At 50.1% G+C, this 17,944-nt stretch overlaps 1 protein-coding gene across 1 annotated transcript in view; it reads left to right on the top strand.

Annotated features, from left to right (window-relative positions):
* The window catches only part of SHISA6 (shisa family member 6), a 136,658-nt gene that overhangs the window by 104,651 nt on the left and 14,063 nt on the right, over positions 1 to 17,944 (top strand). Inside the window, exon 4 of the mRNA XM_066200369.1 lies at positions 16,380 to 16,442. Within this exon, the coding sequence (XP_066056466.1) occupies positions 16,380 to 16,442 (63 nt within the window). The remainder of the gene's footprint in view (positions 1 to 16,379; positions 16,443 to 17,944) is intronic.

Below are 17,944 nucleotides of genomic sequence, written 5' to 3'. Positions count from 1 at the left end.
CGGGCGTTTTCAAGGCACAATTCACCACACGCCTCTGCCAGAAAAGCTTCCCTGCCTGCGAAGGGAGCCTGAGCAGCCCAGCTCCCAGGGAGATGTGTGCATCAGAGGTGTCAGAAAGCACAGCCTCGGGAGTCAGGGTTCATTTCACCCAAATTCCGCGTGTCAGGATGCTGAAAGAGCCTCTTGTTGGAAAAAAGGTCAGTTCCTTTTTTCCTCATTATTCATTATCTTTTCATATCCTTCTACCATCAACTGTTTGAAAAGCTATTATTGCAGCACGTTCAGTGCTGGAATGGATGAAGTTCTCTTCTCCCCCCCATGCTGTGACCTCTGTGACGGCTGAGAATAAAACTAATGACAATAAATTATGGAGGTGTTGCTGGATGTTGCCAGAGGAGTGATAAAATGTGATGGCAGTTAATAGAGCATGTTTAAAAGACACAAGGCAAGTGTTGTCTACCAGGAGACACGCAAATGCACTCGGAAAGGGAGAGAAGTGGCATCCTGGTGCTCAGGGCCAGAGCCCTCGAGGGCTCCCTGTGGTTTTGAGCTGTAACCTGTGTGGTGCTTTGTTGCAGGAGCCCTCTTATTAGAGAGTAAAAATGCGCTGAGGTGCAGACTCCTGGTTAAACACAGCATAAAAAGGGTCCTGGTTTATTCCTCTTCATGGCTGCATGAAGCAATCCGGCATGCTGCGATCCGGCCCAGAGCAGCAGAGCAGCAGGGACGGTGTCCCCCGTGCCCAGCTCAGATCTCTCCTGTCCTGGTGCCTGACAGAGTGCCACAAACCTCTCGTTAGTCACTGTCACACACTGTGGCCTCTCAGGGTCTGCAGATAGTGCCCCAGTGACAAGGATGCTGTGAGGACGCGTCTGGCTTGGCAGCAGCAGCGTGGGGACAACGTGTTTGGCTGCTCCAGACACACAGAGGGAATAGCAGAGGGGGTTTAGCAGCTCCTGGATGTCTTTTGTGCTTTTTGTACAACACATCCCAGCAGCACCAACAGAGCCCTGCCACGGCGCAGGGAGAGTGAAGCAGACTCCTCCTGACAGATTGCCGCTCCCGTGTTTGGTTTGTCAGAGCATGTACAAACTCCCTGTCTGCAGAGATGAGATAATCACAGGCTGCTGGGGGATTTGAGTAGCTCCGAGTATGTTCAACAAACATCAAGGGCAGCAAATCTGGGATGCTGGAGAAAAAGGCTCATCAGCATATCCTGTTCGCTGCTGATCCCACTCGAGGGTGGAGTGCAAAGGGCAGGCCCTGCCTGACCCCTTATCAAACTGAGATTGCCCTGAGACTTCAGCGGCCCTTCATCCCACTCCTGTAGGTCCTGTCACACCCGGGGAGTGTGAGGAGTCCAGGTACCTGGTGATTTCTGTCTCTGGCTTTAAGCCAAGCTCCCTCAGTCCCCTTCATCCCTGCACTGACCTGGGCTTGCAGAGCACAGCTCACAGCTGCTCTCCTGTGAGCAGGGGTTGCTGCAGCTCATTCTCCTCTGTCATCTGCTCTAACCACTAATCTCAGATGTCTTAGGCTGGACTTTTCTTGAGGAACGACGTCCCTTTTAGCCTACCACGGATTTGGGAAGTTTGAGACATTTCTATCGGGATGAATACTTCTTTTTATCTCCTCCACCCTCCTGCCTGCCTTTGGGAGGACAACATGGTGGGAGTGTTGTGGCTGAGCAGCTCGGGGGTTCCAGCACAGGGCTGATGAGATGCAGAGTAAATCACAGCAGGGAGGGAGGGACGGCCGTGGCTGCTGTGTGAGAGACATCCTGGGGCAGGGCAGCCCAGGGCAGCGCCCTGCAAGATCTCTGAATGATCTCAGGTAAAATCCAACTCCTCTGCAGCATCCCACTCGTGCACAGGAGCAGGGAAAGCAGAGGGAAGGGTAAACACAGCACAGCAGAACTCATCTCCCATTCCGAAGAGCGGCAGCCCAGAGGCTGCTAATTAAACAACATCTCCCATGAACGCAGGCAATGAGGGTGACATTTACCTCTTGAAGGCTATAAATACCCAGCCATAAGCAAACATTTCTAATCAGTGATTACGGGTGAGGTTATTTTCCCTGACGTTGTAAGTGATTGTTTGTTTACGCAGAGTTAATGGGCAAGATCATGCTGGAGGTGCTGGCCAAGGATGGGGAGCTGCACCAGTGCTTTGGCACCACGCTGAACTGGGTCACCAGCCTTGGGAAGGGATCCCAGACCCTCCAGGACAACCTCCCGAGCCCTGAGGGGTTTTATTCCAGGGTCACTGAGGCAAGGAGCAGAGTAGTGACGGTCTAGCCGACAGCCTTGCTTGGCCTCCTGCTGTCCTGAGCCAGACACGGGGCTCTGTCTGTGCTCTGGGGTGGGCATGGGGCACTCCTGACCACCTCGCTGGGGGCATCCCACCCCTCAGCTGGGGGGGATTGAGTTTGAGATAAGTGCTGACAGAATGGAGGGAGGAGACCTTTACCCAGACTGCTTCCAACCCCGCCAGAGGCAGGCACCGTGCCAAGGTGCTAAAGCCCTCTTTGTGGCAAAGCCCTCTTTTCCTGCAGGCTTCTGTGCAGAGCTGAGAGCAAAACCAGTGAGGGATGAGCGTTGTCACAGCATCTGGTGAGAAGGTGAGGTGTTTCTCACAGCTCCAGCCTTTCCAGCCCAGCAAACGCCCCAGCCCACGCCGTGCCCTCGGCAGCTGCAGGAAACCCACAGGGGCATGGCCAGCTCCTGCCCGGTGAGCAGCACAGCCCAGAGCCCTGCCAGGGACGCGGGCAGGTCTGGAGAGGGCAGAGCAGTAATGGTTTGTGACAGCTCCTGTCTGTCCCCGGGCTGTGACACTCAGTGAGCGGGGCTGGGAGAGCCAGCGGAGCTCAGGGAACTCCTGTGCCCGCAGCAGCCCTGCTGACGTGGCCACCGTTGGTTCAATATGCTTTTTCCTCCGAAAAGGAGAGAGCTGGAGGCACTGAGACAATGCCCTTTGTGGAGACGCGGCAATGAAACGTCTGGGCTCATCCCTGCCGGCAGGGCAGTGCTGGCTGGTGACCCAGCAAAAGCAGCTGCCGCCCTCAGGACCCCCAGAGCTTTTCTGGCCTGCTCACGCGCTCATTGCTCAGCTCCCCAGCATCAGCTCAGGCTGCAGGGTTGTTCTGGCAGCGGCTGGTGTGGTTTTGGGCTGAGGTTGTGAGCAATCCGTGTTCCTTTCACGGAGCAGTGAGGGGCACATCCCACACAGCTCCACTCCCCTGGACACGGCTCCTTTCAGTGATGGAAAGTGCTGCTGGCAGAAAGGTCCAGCTCTGGTGACACAGGTGACCACTGAGTAGGGTCAGAGACCAACCCACAGCTGCCCCTGGGCTGTGAGGACCTGGCAGGGCCTGTTCCCGACCCTTTTCCCTTTTCCCTGCATCCCGTTTGCAGCACGGGTTTCCCCCTGATCGGGAGCTGACAACTCAGTATCACACCACTGGGTCTGACTTCCTGACAAGTCCTCCAGGACAATCAGCAGAGAAGGTGAAGAACTTCAATTTCAGCCTTAAATATCGGAGATAAAGCAGTGGTGACTGAGCTGGAAACACATAAATAAGATATAGGCTGGGTTTTTTTAATTCCTGTCTACCAGCAGCTGGGTTAGCTGTGCTGACAGAGGTTGTGCCCTTGGAGAGAGATCAGCAGCTCCAAGAGCTGGAAACATACTCCACACCTGGAAACAGGTGACTCTTTCCAGTCCCTGTGCCTTGGATGAGCACTAAGCTGGTAAAAGAATTCCTAACACAGTTTTTGTTGGAAGCTGAATTCCCAGCAAAAGGAAATTTACCGTGGAAAGCGTCTGACACTGCCCAGGGAAAGTGCTGAGGCTCCTGCTGGAAGCACAGTGCCTCTGGAATGAGGAATTCCTGGTGCCTTGCCAAACCACACAGCCACGGCCTCCTGTGCTAGGCACTCCTGCCGGGTGAGAGGGAGAGCAGCGAGGAGCCCAGGCAGAAAACCCTCACACAGCCCCAGAGCTGAGCTGTGCACCCCACTGCCAGGACAGCTGGGGGGTCCTGCAGGCAAGAAACTGCCAGGCTGGGGAGGGACTTGGAGAGTGGGGAAAATCCCCCGAGGGAGCAGCACAGGGAGCTCTCCCCGTCCCTGCAGGTTGGCAGCTGAATTCCGTGGCCCTGGGTGGGTGTGGGGAAATGTTGCACACAGCCCAAGCTGCCTTTGATGGCTTCTTTTGCCGGGTCATCCGTATCCAGTGTTCCTCCTTGGGGCTGTTTCTTCTCCCTTCTTCCTTGGACTCCACAGTGGGGCCTCCAGCTCCACTTAGAGGGCAGCAGGGCACACAGGGAGCGCCCAAAAGACAAGAATACCCTAAAGATTATCTGCTACAACCTGGCAGTCTGAAATATGTCAGGGCTGAGTGACTTTGATTTCAGAGGAGCTCTTCTCTCTTCTCTCTTCTCTCTTCTCTCTTCTCTCTTCTCTCTTCTCTCTTCTCTCTTCTCTCTTCTCTCTTCTCTCTTCTCTCTTCTCTCTTCTCTCTTCTCTCTCCTCTCTCCTCTCTCCTCTCTCCTCTCTCCTCTCTCCCCTCTCCTCTCTCCCCTCTCCTCTCTCCCCTCTCCTCTCTCTTTGCTCTCTTCTCTCCTTTTTTTTAAATTTTCTCTTTTCTCACCACCTTCTTCTCCCACAACAACACCATCTGCCCTAAGGTGACTTTATCCAAGCCAGAGAGGATTTGGATTCCAGCAGCCCAGGTGTTCTCCACCTTCCCCATGCTCTTCCGGGCCCAGGCTGCAGGAATTTAGCATTTATATTGCTGCATAATAACATCACTGCTTTATACCCAAAGCCAACGTCTCCACCACAAGAGTTATTTCCCTCGATCAGCCGGCGAGCAGCGGCGCTGTTAAAGAGGTAATGAGAAGATAAATTGTGCAAGGCAGCTGACAGCGGGAGCACGGGATGATGCCTCCGAGGCTTGTCGTCCTCAGGGAAGGAGGTTCTGGATTGCTGGTGCTGGTTGCAGCCCGGCTGGGCTGGGGCACAGTGCTGGGATCGCCCTCCCACAGTCAGCCCTGCAATTCTCAGGGAAGGGTGTGATGCCTTGGGGAGGCTGAGATGGAACAGAGACTGCGCAGAGCTAAGAGAATAAAGTAGAGATTTATTTATTTAGGACACACCTTGGGCAGGACAAGAGCCTGGCCAGGGCTACACCCAAGGTGGACCCAAAATGGGCACCAAATGGACAAACGGTCACCAGGTCTCACACTTTGATAAGTTTTGGTCCATTTGCACACTGGGGTTTAATTCTCCAATTCCAGCTCCAGGTTAGCAAGTCCCATCCTTCTTGTTTTATCCTAGATACTGGGAATATTGGATTACTGCTAAAGGGAAAAAATACAGTTTAACGTCCAGCTATTGCAGGAAAGCTGCCTTGATTCCAGTGTCCCCAATTGCTTGGCACAGTCAACATCACTGAACGATGGGTCTGTGTCTAGTGACAAGAAGTTACAGTATTTGTCACTATTTAGGTCTGCTCAAGCAGATCTTATTTGGGAAAATTCTGTAAAAAAAACCTACTGAAGTGACACCTTTAAAAACAGCAGTAGTGCTTGTGGGATGGCGGTGTCCCTTTCCATGGAAAATGAGCATCCCCTGGATGTCCAGTTGTCCCAGTGGTGTTCCTGGGAAGAAGTGAGAAGCTCTGGGAATCACTGTGGTATTCCTGGGAATCACCGAGGTGCTCCTGGGAAGCGGCAGGAAGCTCTGGGGGAACCGTGGGTTGCACAGGAGCTGCTCTCAGCTGAATCCTGCCCCAGATCCGAGCACAGGAACCACCGAGCAGACGGGGAGCGGCTCCCAGAGCCCAGATCCCCTCCCTGCCACAGATGTTGGCTCAGGTCTGGGCAGCCCCTTCCCTCCAAGGGTGCTGATTTTACAGTTCTGTCCCAATGTTCTCTGCTGTGCAATCCCTGGAAGGGTTTTTCTGTCCACGCCACACCTGCTGCTGCGGGGTCGGGCAGGGACAGGGCTTTGCTCTGCACCCGCAGCTGGACTGGGAGGGTTTTTACACCACAAACCAACCACCTGCTCTGTGGAGAGCCACGGAACACCATCGCAGCTGAAAGATGGTTTTTATGACAGCAAATGACACCAGGTGTATGCGTTGAGCTCTTGGTGAGCTGATTTCAGCTCCCAGCCATCTGTGCAGCCTCGTTTTTCTAAGCCTGGGGCCTTTCAGTGCTTCAGCGGCACGTGCAGCCTCAGCACTGCCTTCCGCCCCCTTGGCACCAGGCTGGAGCAGTCCTGTGGCAGCCAAAATGTGGGAAGGATCTGCTGTGGGAAGAGCTTTGGCTGGTCAGTGCTCCAGTTCAGTTCGGTTCCCCACAGGATTCACAGGATAAATGGCACATTTATATTATTTTATATCTGTTTTATTATTATATTATTTATTATATTACCATATTATATACGAGAACTTTCCTCAGGGGAAAGGTTTGCATCTGAACTGAGGGCACTGCAGGGTGTCATTATCCCCATGTTCATCCTCGTCCTCATCCTTGTCCTCGTCCTCATCCTCATCTCTATCCCCATCCCATCCATCCCAACCCATCCCATCCCATGGATCCCATCCCATCCCATGGATCCCATCCCCTCTCCCTGCCTCCCACCTTTGTACAAAAGAGAGAGCAGGGACCCAATCTGGCTGAAACTCGACGGCAAAAGCAGGCAAATGGAAAAGCAGAGGGAATTTCCTGCCAGATCCTATAGAAACAGGCAGGAGGGAGGGATGAAGATCATTTCCCTGAGGGCTGAGGAGGGAGCAGGAGCCGCTCCTCCAGTGCCACCACCCCTGGCACCCCGTTAATCTGACCACAGAACTGCTTTGCTCGCCCTTGGTGAGTTTGGCACAGAAATAAAATGAAATAAACCCCGATAAAACCCAATAAAAGCTGTGTTCCAGCAAGCAGAGCTGAGAATCAAATCTGCCGGCGTAACTATTCCCATGGAAGGCAGGGAGTGAGTAAATAAATGGGAATTGCTTTGCCTACAGGAGAGAGCTCACTCTGCTGTAAATCCTGCCCTCTGCCAGATCCCCCTTTCCGAACAGGGAAGCAGTAGATATTCCAGGAGTTTTCAAAGTGGGAAAGAAACCACAACTGAGGTCTGGAAAAAAAAAAATCTGAGGTTGAACCCAAACCCAGGGGTTCAAAATAAACAACTGTTGATGTTTTCTGTTTCCCTTTTCCTTGAGGGCCTTGGAGCTGCCAAGAGCTGTGCGTGTACAAAAGGGAGGCAGTGATCTCCTTCAATTAAAAATCAATGATAATGATCAATTCCCACCTAATCAAAGAATTCCGGAAGCTGGGGCTTGAAAGATTTCTGATGAACTCATAAATCATATTTATCCTTCACCTCTGAAACAGGGACAACTGGACATCCAGGGGATGCTCATTTTCCATGGAAAGGGACACCAGCATCCCACAAGCACTACTGCTGTTTTTAAAGGTGTCACTTCAGTAGGTTTTTTTTACAGAATTTTCCCAAATAAGATCTGCTTGAGCAGCCCTAAATAGTGACAAATACTGTAACTTCTTGTCACTAGACACAGACCCATCGTTCAGTGATGTTGACTGTGCCAAGCAATTGGGGACACTGGAATCAAGGCAGCTTTCCTGCAATAGCTGGACGTTAAACTGTATTTTTTCCCTTTAGCAGTAATCCAATATTCCCAGTATCTAGGATAAAACAAGAAGGATGGGACTTGCTAACCTGGAGCTGGAATTGGAGAATTAAACCCCAATGTGCAAATGGACCAAAACTTATCAAAGTGTGAGACCTGGTGACCGTTTGTCCATTTTGTGCCCATTTTGGGTCCACCTTGGGTGCAGCCCTGGCCAGGCTCTTGTCCTGCCCAAGGTGTGTCCTAAATAAATAAATCTCTACTTTATTCTCTTAGCTCTGTGCAGTCTCTGTTCCATCTCAGCTTCCCCAAGGCTTCAGAGAGAGACTTTGGACAAGGGATGGAGGAACAGGACACAGGGAATGGCTTCAGACTCCAAGAGGGCAGGGCTGGATGGGATTTTGGGAAGAAATTGTTCCCTGGGAGGGTGGGGAGACCCTGGCACAGGTTTCCCAGAGCAGCTGTGGCTGCCCCTGGATCCCTGGCAGTGCCCAAGGCCAGGCTGGACATTGGGCTTGGAGCAGCCTGGGACAGTGGGAGGTGTCCCTGCCATGCAAGGGTGGCACTGGGTGGGATTTAAGGTCCCTCCCAACCCAAACCATTCCAGGATTCCCTGATCTGTCCTCAGCTCCTGCAAAGAGTCTGTGCCACCTTCTCCCTCTGCCGGAATTGAAGCTCTGCCAGAACCGAGCAGGGAATTCTCAGTAAAAAACAAGATTTTTGACACTGTCACACTCGGATCTTTCTATAGAATCGCTATTTTGAAAGCCACTCCTTAACGTGACTTCAGTTAGACTAAAGCAGATGCTTAAAGTTAACCATCTGCTTAATTGCTGATAGGATTAGGATTTAAATAGAGCTCTCCCTTCTTCCCTAACGCGGAGCCACTTTCTTTGTGCCTTAATAAAGCACTTAGGGCCACGGTTCGTTCTGAGGGCTTGATTAGTGCTGGTGACTTCTTTATCTGCTTGAAGATAAGACTCGGATCAGTGTTAGATCGCATCTGGATCTTAATTGTCCTGAAAGCCCTGGCCCAAAGCCACGTTTAGCAGTTGACAGGCATGCAAATGAGCCTCCATCCAGGGAAAACAAAACGCCAGCAAAACGGTGGAATTAATTCCAAACCCTCGCAACAGACGTGTCCTCGTGTTCCTGGCCCCTCACAGCCACTCGTTGCTGTGCCACGCAAAGGGAAAGTCTTTGCTCCTCTGCCCAGACACCTCCGGGCTGGCCGTGCCGTAGTGACAGATGAGGAGCAAGTGAATTTCTGTGGCTTCAGAGTGATTTAAAACCAGTTAAGGAGCTCAGTCTATTTATCTGCACTGTCGTGTTGCTCACAGCGCCGCTCAATTATCACTCCTGAGGCCGGAAAGCCCTGCTGGGCTCTGGATCCCACCCTGCTCTCCACTCTCCGCATCCTCCTGTGAGCACCTGGTGACAGGGAATGATCCAAAGCCTTTGGGTTCCATGGGGAAACAAATAAGATTGGTTTTTACCTGTGATTAAGCTTGGAGGGTAGCAGGCAAGGGGTTTACCTCCCTGCAGATTCCTGGTTCTCTTCAGTCTAAAGAGTAGCCAGGGACAGCCAGGCCCTGGTGTTTCCTGAGGGAAAGCAGTGACCAGGGTTGGATTTCTGCTCTCCAAGGGAATTTGAGGTCCTGCACTCCTGGATTTGCTGGAGAGCCTTTCTCACAGGGGATCTCATCCTCAACTTTTTCTCTTTCTACTTTGTGGAAGAGGGAAGAAAAAAACCAAAACAAACCACCCAACAGAGCAGGACTTTGTGTTCCCTTCCCTTCTCCTTTCTGCCAATCCCACGGGGTTCAAAGGGACCGTGTGTTACTTCCAAAGGTATTTACATAATTATCTCAGCGCCGGGAACGTGCAAGAGCTGGCTGCGTTCCACCGAAGACTGCATTTAACTAATCCTGCTTGAGACACCCGCACTATTTATACCTTCTGGAATCAGCTCCATCTCCGGCAATGCCCTTTAAAGGACGCGTTTTGTTCTCTCCTGCCCATATGTTTTGGCACCTTCTGGACGTTGTTTCCAAAGGTTTCCACGCAGGGCTGCTCCCCCAGCTGCTGGTGAGCGCTGCTGGCTGATGTTGGCCGTGCAGCCCGCTCAGCTGTTGGGTTTCTGAGGAAACCAGCCGTGTTTAGCCCATTTGTGTTCCCAGGGCAGTGTGGAGCTCTCACAGAGGGGATCCCAGGCACTCGTTGTCAGCACCAGCCAGGTTTGTGCCCTGGGCTCTGCAGGACTTTCTCTGCCAGACAGAAAGTTCTTGTTCTTTCTCCTCATCAGGATTTCTTCTCGTCCTTTCTCTGCTTTTTTCTCCCCCGATTTATTCTGGGACATGTGAGAAAGGGCAGCAAGGGTGAAATCAATGGAAAACAGAGCAGATAAGGCAGGAAGTGCCACGGAGGGATGCTGAGCTCCTGCTGCAGGTGAGCTCAGACATCCGCACCTGGCTGAGGTGGGACCTCCATGGAGCAGAGGCTTTGCTGGGGGGATCCCCATGGAGGAAGTGTCCCTTTGCCAGAGGCTCCAGCTGCTGAGCCAGCCAGGCTCTGGGCAGAGCAGGAAAAGCTGCCCTTGGACACGCCTCACACTCACTGTCCACGAGGAGGAAAAAACATTCCTTTCTCAAGCCAACAGCCTGTCCAAAGATGCTCCAGAAGGAATCAGCTTCCTTGGAGGTTTGGAGCTCTCAGTGAGCTTTACCTTCACCCCAGTGCTGCTGCTTTTAAAAATATCACTGTAAAATATCTTATACATATATAAAAATATAAATAAAACTATTATATTTATTATTAATATATAATATATATTGGATATAAATAATAAATATATAAATTTTTTCATTTTAAATATCACTTCCAAGAGTGGGAAATATTTTAAAATATTTAAATATATTTAAAATATTAAATATAAAATATTTTTTATATAAAAAATATTTACATTATATTGACTGTTAAATATTTATAAATATTAATATTAAATATTACAAACATTTAATATATATTTAAATATTTTAAAAATATCACTTTAAAGTATCATCCAAATATAGAGATATATATAATACATATTATATATCGATATAGTCTATATAATACATATTATATAGAGAGATAATATATTTTATATTTATTACCTATTATATATATAGTTAATTTATAATATATATTGTTTACAAACAATAATTTTTTTTCACTTTAAATATCACACCCAAGAGCAGGAAATATTTCTCCTCACGGCTTTGTTTTTCCCTGCAAACGCCCTTTTTCGCCGTAGCTGCCCGAACACAGAATTCTTCGCCTTTCCCCCACCCCAGGCTGTGCCCTGCAGTTTGCTTTGGCAGTTTGGCCCCCGGGAGGAGGCGCAGGGATGTGCTGGGAGGGAGGGAGGCATATGTCGGTGTGCAGGAGCTGCTGAGTGGGCCTGGTTTCCATGTTCCGCCGTGGATACCAGGGCTGCGTGGGAGGAGGAGAATCCACATGAATGAGTGTGTGATTTGTGCAGCCTTTCGGCGCAGCAGACAGATTTTTGTCACTGAACCCCAAGCCCTGTTGTACGAGAACATCCTCCTCACGCTCCTGCTTTTACTCAGATATTTCAGGGAGAAGGGTTGTTTTCCGCCTCGCAGCTCGCTGGGACTTGCTGAGTTTTAATTTTTTTTCCTTTATTTTTCTCAGGCACGACCTGCAGAACTGCAGTGCCCGTTGCAGCCAAGTGTGTCCCACCTGCAGCTGCACATTGTGGAGCTGTGGCAGGGCAGGGTTAGGGTGGATTTTAGGGAAGGGTTCTTCCCCCAGAGGGTTTGCAGGGAATGGAACATTCCCAACTCTGCCAGAGCTCCAGGAGTGTTTGGACAGCACTGCCAGGAATGCTCAGGGTGGGATTATTGGGGGGTCTGTGCAGGGACTGGGCTGCGACTGGATAATCCTGGTGGGTCCCTTCCAGCTCAGGACATTCTGTGATTCTAGGATTCACCTCCCGTATGATTTCCCAAATATCCACCCTGAGCCTCCCTGGCCCAGCCTGAGGCCGTTCCCTCTCCTCCTGTCCCTGTCCCCTCCTGTCAGGGAGTTGTGCAGAGCCAGAAGTTCCCCCCTGAGCCTCCTTTTCTCCAGGCTGAGCCCCCTCAGTCCCTTCAGATGCCCCTCACTACCTTGGCTGGGATGGAGAGAGACAAACCTGGGCTTGAACTGGGTCGGGGGAGCATTTCCAGTCCTCCTCCTCTTTTTTTTCTGTGGCCAGTGATTCCACCTGCCCTCATTATCTCACCCCCCAGGTAAACCAGGAGCTGTTCCAGCTGCCTTTCCTCCCTCACAAAAGGGACATGATTAATTAGCAGCTGATTTGTGCTTGCAAAATCCTATTAAAAATCCCCTGTGTGATATGAAAAATAATTTTTTTTCCCTCCCGAGTTTTCCAGGGCTGTTCCTCAAAAGGAATAGAGGCTGGCAGGTGTGAGCACACCTGTTCTGGGCTCAGGTACAACCCGGGCTGGCAGCCCGCGCCCTGCCCGCCACGGGAGCTGTTTGTGGGGCTCGCACGGGTGGGGAGGAAAAGCCGACATGGAAAATAACAGTTCCACGAGCGGCGCAGGATTTGGATAGCGTGGGACACTAAAGAACAGGGCCATTCACCGCTTAATGAGGATTAAAATAACTCCTGAATAGCTGCCTTATTCCCTGAGCATCCTGTTCAATGAATGACTCACAGGATTACTGTTGAGAAATGGGTTGGAAGGGGAGAACAAAAACCTGACATAATGAAGATCAAACGGAGGGGTGGGGGACAACCTTTCCTTTGGCATTTCCAGCCCCTCTAATGACTGCCACGCTGACTCTACCAGCAGCTTGACTCTTGGGTTTGTCTCCGTTTTATTTTTCCTTGCCACAGCTCATTTTTAGGGGTCGGCGTGCTCGGGGAGTGCCAGGCAGGTGCAGAAACACTCTGCGAGCAGGATAGTCACAGCACAGGAGCAGAAATGGATGAGCTATTGGCTCGTGTGCACGAAAGGCAGCTGGGGTTTAACGATCTGATATTCTAACAGGGCAAAATATCCCTGTGCTCATCACCTCCGAGCCCTGCCTGGGCACAGCTGGCTCAGGAGGGGGTTTGGGCTTTGCCCCCCCGTTCCTGGGCTGAACTTTCCCACTCTCACTGCCCAAAATCCCTGGAAAAAGGGTTGGTGCCTGCTCCCCTTCCCAGCTGTGCTTGACCACGGAGCAGCTGAAGGACATTTGCTCAAAGTTTCTTCTCTGGAATACAAATCGTGAACAGAAAATGCCGGAGGGGCCGGTGGGGATGAAGGAGGAGCTTTGCGCTGGAAGAATTTCCCTTCTCCCCAGCGGCTTTTGGGCTGCTTTCCTCCCTGCCCCGGGGCTCCGCATCCCCCTCAGCTCCTCAGGCCTGGAGTGCTGGGGAAGGTCAGCCCCGGAAAGGAACCTTCCCTTCATCAGTGAGGAAATCGAGGAGATTTCTTGTCATCAGCACAACAACCGCTGGTTCCATCCGGCTCTGGAAGTCTCAGCAGTGTTGGTGACACGACCAGTGGGGCGGAAGGCGAAGAATTGTTTTTCATGGAATCATTTGGGTTGGGAAAAGGTTTCTAAGTGTTCAATCATTGACTCCTGGCCACACCCACCCATCTTTTAAATCCCTTCAGGAATTAGGATTCCACCCCTGCCCCGGGTCCCCTCATAGGCTGATGGATCCTCTTGGGGCCATTCCTTTTGTCCTGTTAACTGCAGATTCCAGAGCAGTTCCCCCACTTTAATAAATTCTCTGAAACGAATGCCAAGTACGGCATGACTGTCAGAACGATCATATATCTGTGTTACAGTTACAGAGATATCTGTAATACACTCAGCATATATTAAAAATATCCTTGCTTTGCAGTTTTCATAAGGAATTTTATTAGGGAAGACAGGCTGGAAAATACGGCTTTTACTTTTCATATTCTGACACTTGATTTTTTTTCCCCCATTACAGAACACAATAAATCAAGTTTTTATTAGCGATATTCCCATATGAAATCCCAGAGACTGAAAAAAAAAAAAAGGGCTCTGGAGAAGACTAAAACCAAGAACCAAAGGAAAGGTTAAATCTGTGAAAAAGAAAAGGAGGATTTCCCGGGTAGGAAGTGCAGTGGGAATTCTTTGGGGGCTATTCAGAGTGTTCTTTGACAGAGTTTTGGGCCTTGGTGCCGATAATTCAGGTGGTGATTGTGGTTTAACCCCAGCCGGGAGCTCAGCCCCGCGCAGCCAGCAGGATGCAGGGGAGAACTGGAAGGATAAAACGTGAGAACACTCGCGGATAGAGGCAGCTCAATAAAAGAAATAAAACAGCAAATTGCAAACGAAAAGGAACGTGTCTCCTGCGCACGTGTGTTTGCAAAGGAGCGGGAGCACCGCTTTCCCCTTTTTTCCTGTGAAATATCTCACTCCTTCTGCCGGTTATTTTATCTGATGGCTCCTCCAGCTGCGCGCAGACATTTCCCATTGTGGCCTGGCAATTCAGAGCCCTGTGGCTCCTTTCTTCCCCTAATGGAGTTTCCTGGTAAATAGCTTTGAACTCAGATCCTTGTCTCAACAATAGATAAGCTCCTGCCTAACCGGCACTTCACAATTAACGGCATTATCTTGTTAAACCTGAAGAGGTGTAGGAAGGCTCAGCCATCATTCTGAAGTGTTTTATTGCTTAGAAATTGTTTACAAAGGCCTAAAGGAGTGGTAAATGAAGCCCAGTGCTGCATTCAGATGCTTGATTAGCTCAGCTACATCAAAATGCCAATAACTCGGGTTCTGACGGGGGCTGGATGGCATTGCTGAGGCAGTGGCCTCAAAACACCTGAGGTTTTTAGAGAGGAAATAAGAAGGGAAAATGGGAAATGGGAAAAAGGAAAGGAAAGGAAAGGAAAGGAAAGGAAAGGAAAGGAAAGGAAAGGAAAGGAAAGGAAAGGAAAGGAAAGGAAAGGAAAGGAAAGGAAAGGAAAGGAAAGGAAAGGAAAGGAAAGGAAAGGAAAGGAAAGGAAAGGAAAGGAAAGGAAAGGAAAGGAAAGGAAAGGAAAGGAAAGGAAAGGATTTGAGCTGAAATGAAAAGTTGTTCAGAATCAGAAGACGATGGTTCCTATTGATGGACAACTGTCCTCAGTGAAGAGCCGATTTCCCCCAGGAGTGAGGCTGTGGGAGTAAGAGACCCGTGAGAGGAGAGAGAAACCTCCGCAGGTTCCCTCCTGGAACAATTGGTGTGTTCAGGCTGTGTCTGTCCCTGTCCTAAAATCCAGCATTTCACACCTCCAGTGTCCCCATCGCTGTGTCCCCTCTCACCCCTGCAGCGTGTGAGCAGCACCAGCAGGGAACAGCACGCACAGAATTCGGGGTCTGGCTGTTTTCTGCTCCTTGGTCTGTAAATGAGCTTTGCTGGAAGTCCCTGCCCCTCCTCAGCGTGACTGCAGCCTGGGCTCCTCTCGAGGTTTGCTCATCCCGGGCTGGCAGCCAGGCCAAAACCCGCCCAGTTCTCCATCTCTCTGGGGTATAAGGAGTGCCTGGATTCTGCATGGAGCAGGAAGCAGGTCAAGATGCCCAGGCTGTTGTCATCGGCATAAATAAACCCTGATTTTAATCCTGGTTGCACCCAGACACTCCCTGTAGTAGATGAGAGAGGTAAACAAGCAGCCAACACTCAGAAACAAATCATGGCAACTTAACCTTATTTTTTTTTTTTTTTCTTTCCTGTGTTTTATGACCAGGGAGGAATAACTCATATCAAGGATCGTGACCTTAGCAAGGTTGCCAGCAGTTTCCAGCAAAGCAGTGTGAGATTAATTAGAGAAGTAGGTCGTTAATGAACCTGTCTGGGGTGGAGACCACGCAGGGACCAAATATCAGGGGAGGGATGGCCTGACGTGGTTCTGGATTTGGTTTCTTTGTTCCTGGTGGAAAAGGAATTTGCTTATTAAATTTGCAGGTGATATGAAGCTTGGATGACCGTAAGTCTATTAGAGAACAGGATTAGAATTTAAAATGCTCTTGACAAATTGGATAAATAGCCCGAAAATAAATTGATTAAATGGAGAAAAATGAGATGCCTTGGGCTGAAGCAGGAATGCTAAAAAGCCTTTTCTGTGTTGGAGAACAATTGGAGAGTTCCTTGGAAAAGCAATCAGGAACCATAAAGGATCACAGACTTTACACGAACCAGGAAAATATCACATGTTTGAGATACTTTATCTCAAGAGAAGCTGACCTGGGGCAATCCAGGCACCCCACCCTGTCCTGGTTAGGGGCTCTCTCTCAAACCCATCCCATGTTTGAGCTCCCAGTGGGACAAGTCTGGGGTTTGGGTGGTTGGGGTTCACATCCTGAAAACCTCCAAAGCCCCGTGCTGGATGGAGCTGGAGCAGTGGGATGGGGCCCCAGGAACACCCCCACCCCGCGTGTGCTCCTGTCTGGATGTGTTCCTCATCTGCAGGCTCAGCAGAAGGGGAGCAGATTCCCATTACCGTGTTCTCCTTGCATCTGGAATTTTAAGTGAACTGCCTAACAGAATCTTCTGCTTTCTTAAGCATTTCCTTCTCCTTTCTTTAATCATGCTGAGATTTCCTGTGATACTGTGAGCTGTAATTATCATCTGCAGATCAGTGGCAATGCTAAGACGGTTCTTAAAGGGATTTTTTTTCTTTCTTTCTTTTCTGTGAATTTCAGATGACCAAGAACAAAATTATAATCACCTGATACTAAACAGTGCCACCCAGACACCTACACATGGTAAGAGAAAGCAAAGAGCAAAATTACACACGTTGTAACTTTCCTCTGCCAGCCAGTAACGCTTACTGGCACCCAAGTGTGTTTAATGGCGATGGAAATATTGATGGAAATATTCCTCTGGCAGTGCTGCATGGCTGATGGTTCCCATTGCCATCAAACACAGGACCATATTTTCAGTAGTGTGCACAGGGAAATATGGCCCAGTCCTTTCTGCCCGTGCTGATCAGCCTTGTGTCTGATTCCAAGATCTTCCTTTCTTTCCCCACTTGGTTTCCTCCACCTCGTCCCAGCCTTGGAGATGTTTCTTTGCTTCCTCCGTGGCCAGAACTCCTCTCTCTCTCTCTGCTCAGCCCTGTCCCCCAGCCCTGCTGTCCCCTCCTGTGGGTTTCCCAGAGCAGCAGTGGAGCCTGGGCTGTGTCCCCCCACCCTAGGACCAGCCAAGCCCTGGCAGCTCCTGGCTCCATCCAGCCCCAGGCCAGTCCCCAGTTCCCCAAAATCCCCATTGCCCAGTCTCTGTGCCGTCAGACCAGTTTCTGGTTGATGCCTCTGCTTCCTTCCCTCTTCTGCTGCTGCCTTGTCTTGGTCCTGTCTGTGTCCCTCCCTGCCCTTTGCCTTTGGAATGTGATCCATTCCTCCTGCTGGAAGCACTCAGTAAATCTCATCTCAATCACTTCTGGCAGCTCTGGATCTCTGTGTTTGTTACTCCTTTTTTGTTTGTCTTGAATTCTGAAACCCCATCCTGACTGTTCTGGAGCTCATTTATTGCAAGCTGTGCTCACCTATAGAAATCTCCCTGCTGCTAAGGAGGGTGGGAGAACAAATCCCCTTGGAAAGATCACCCAAAACCTTGGGGGTTCCTCCTTCCCAGAGGAGGCAGGCATCTCTTCAGCCTGGAAATAGCTTCCACGGTAAGACTGTGCTATTAGGGCTTCATTTTCTGTCTTCCAAACACTCCAGGAGGAAGAGTGTCAGCTTTAAACTCATCAGTGCCACAGCAGTATTTATTGAGCCTGAACTGACAGCCTCCAGTGTTCCTGACTACTCATTCTGTTTACTTTTTTACTTTCCTGAGGGGGAAAAAAACGAAGAAGAAAATGGAGAAATAGGGTTGAAATTGTGTCGTCTTCTCTTTGGTCTTGGGTACTCGTTCTTAAAATCCAGCCCCTGCTGGGTTCTGAGCTGCCCTTAACCTGTGTATGCCCAGGAGCTTTAGTGCAGCTCCAGCATCAGGAACTGCATCCATGAACTCCAGGGAATGTGCTAAAACAATTCAACTTCCCTCTGCTCCGAACAGATGCTTTGCTTTTCTATGTACTTAAGAGACAAAAAAAGAAAAAACAACAAAAAAAACCAACAAAAAATCACAAAAAACCCCAACCCAAACAAACAAACAAACAAACAAACAACCCCCCCCAAAAAAAAACTAAAAAAAACCCCACCCCAAAAAACAAAGACAGATCCACTCACGGTCTTGGACTCCTTGTGCTTCCTGTATTTTAATA

Source organism: Chamaea fasciata, unplaced genomic scaffold (assembly GCF_029207755.1).
Source record: "Chamaea fasciata isolate MVZ Bird 193981 ecotype frontalis unplaced genomic scaffold, bChaFas1.0.hap1 SCAF_19, whole genome shotgun sequence".
In the NCBI taxonomy this organism is placed as follows: Eukaryota; Metazoa; Chordata; class Aves; order Passeriformes; family Sylviidae; genus Chamaea; species Chamaea fasciata.
This window is presented reverse-complemented; position numbering and strand designations above follow the sequence as displayed.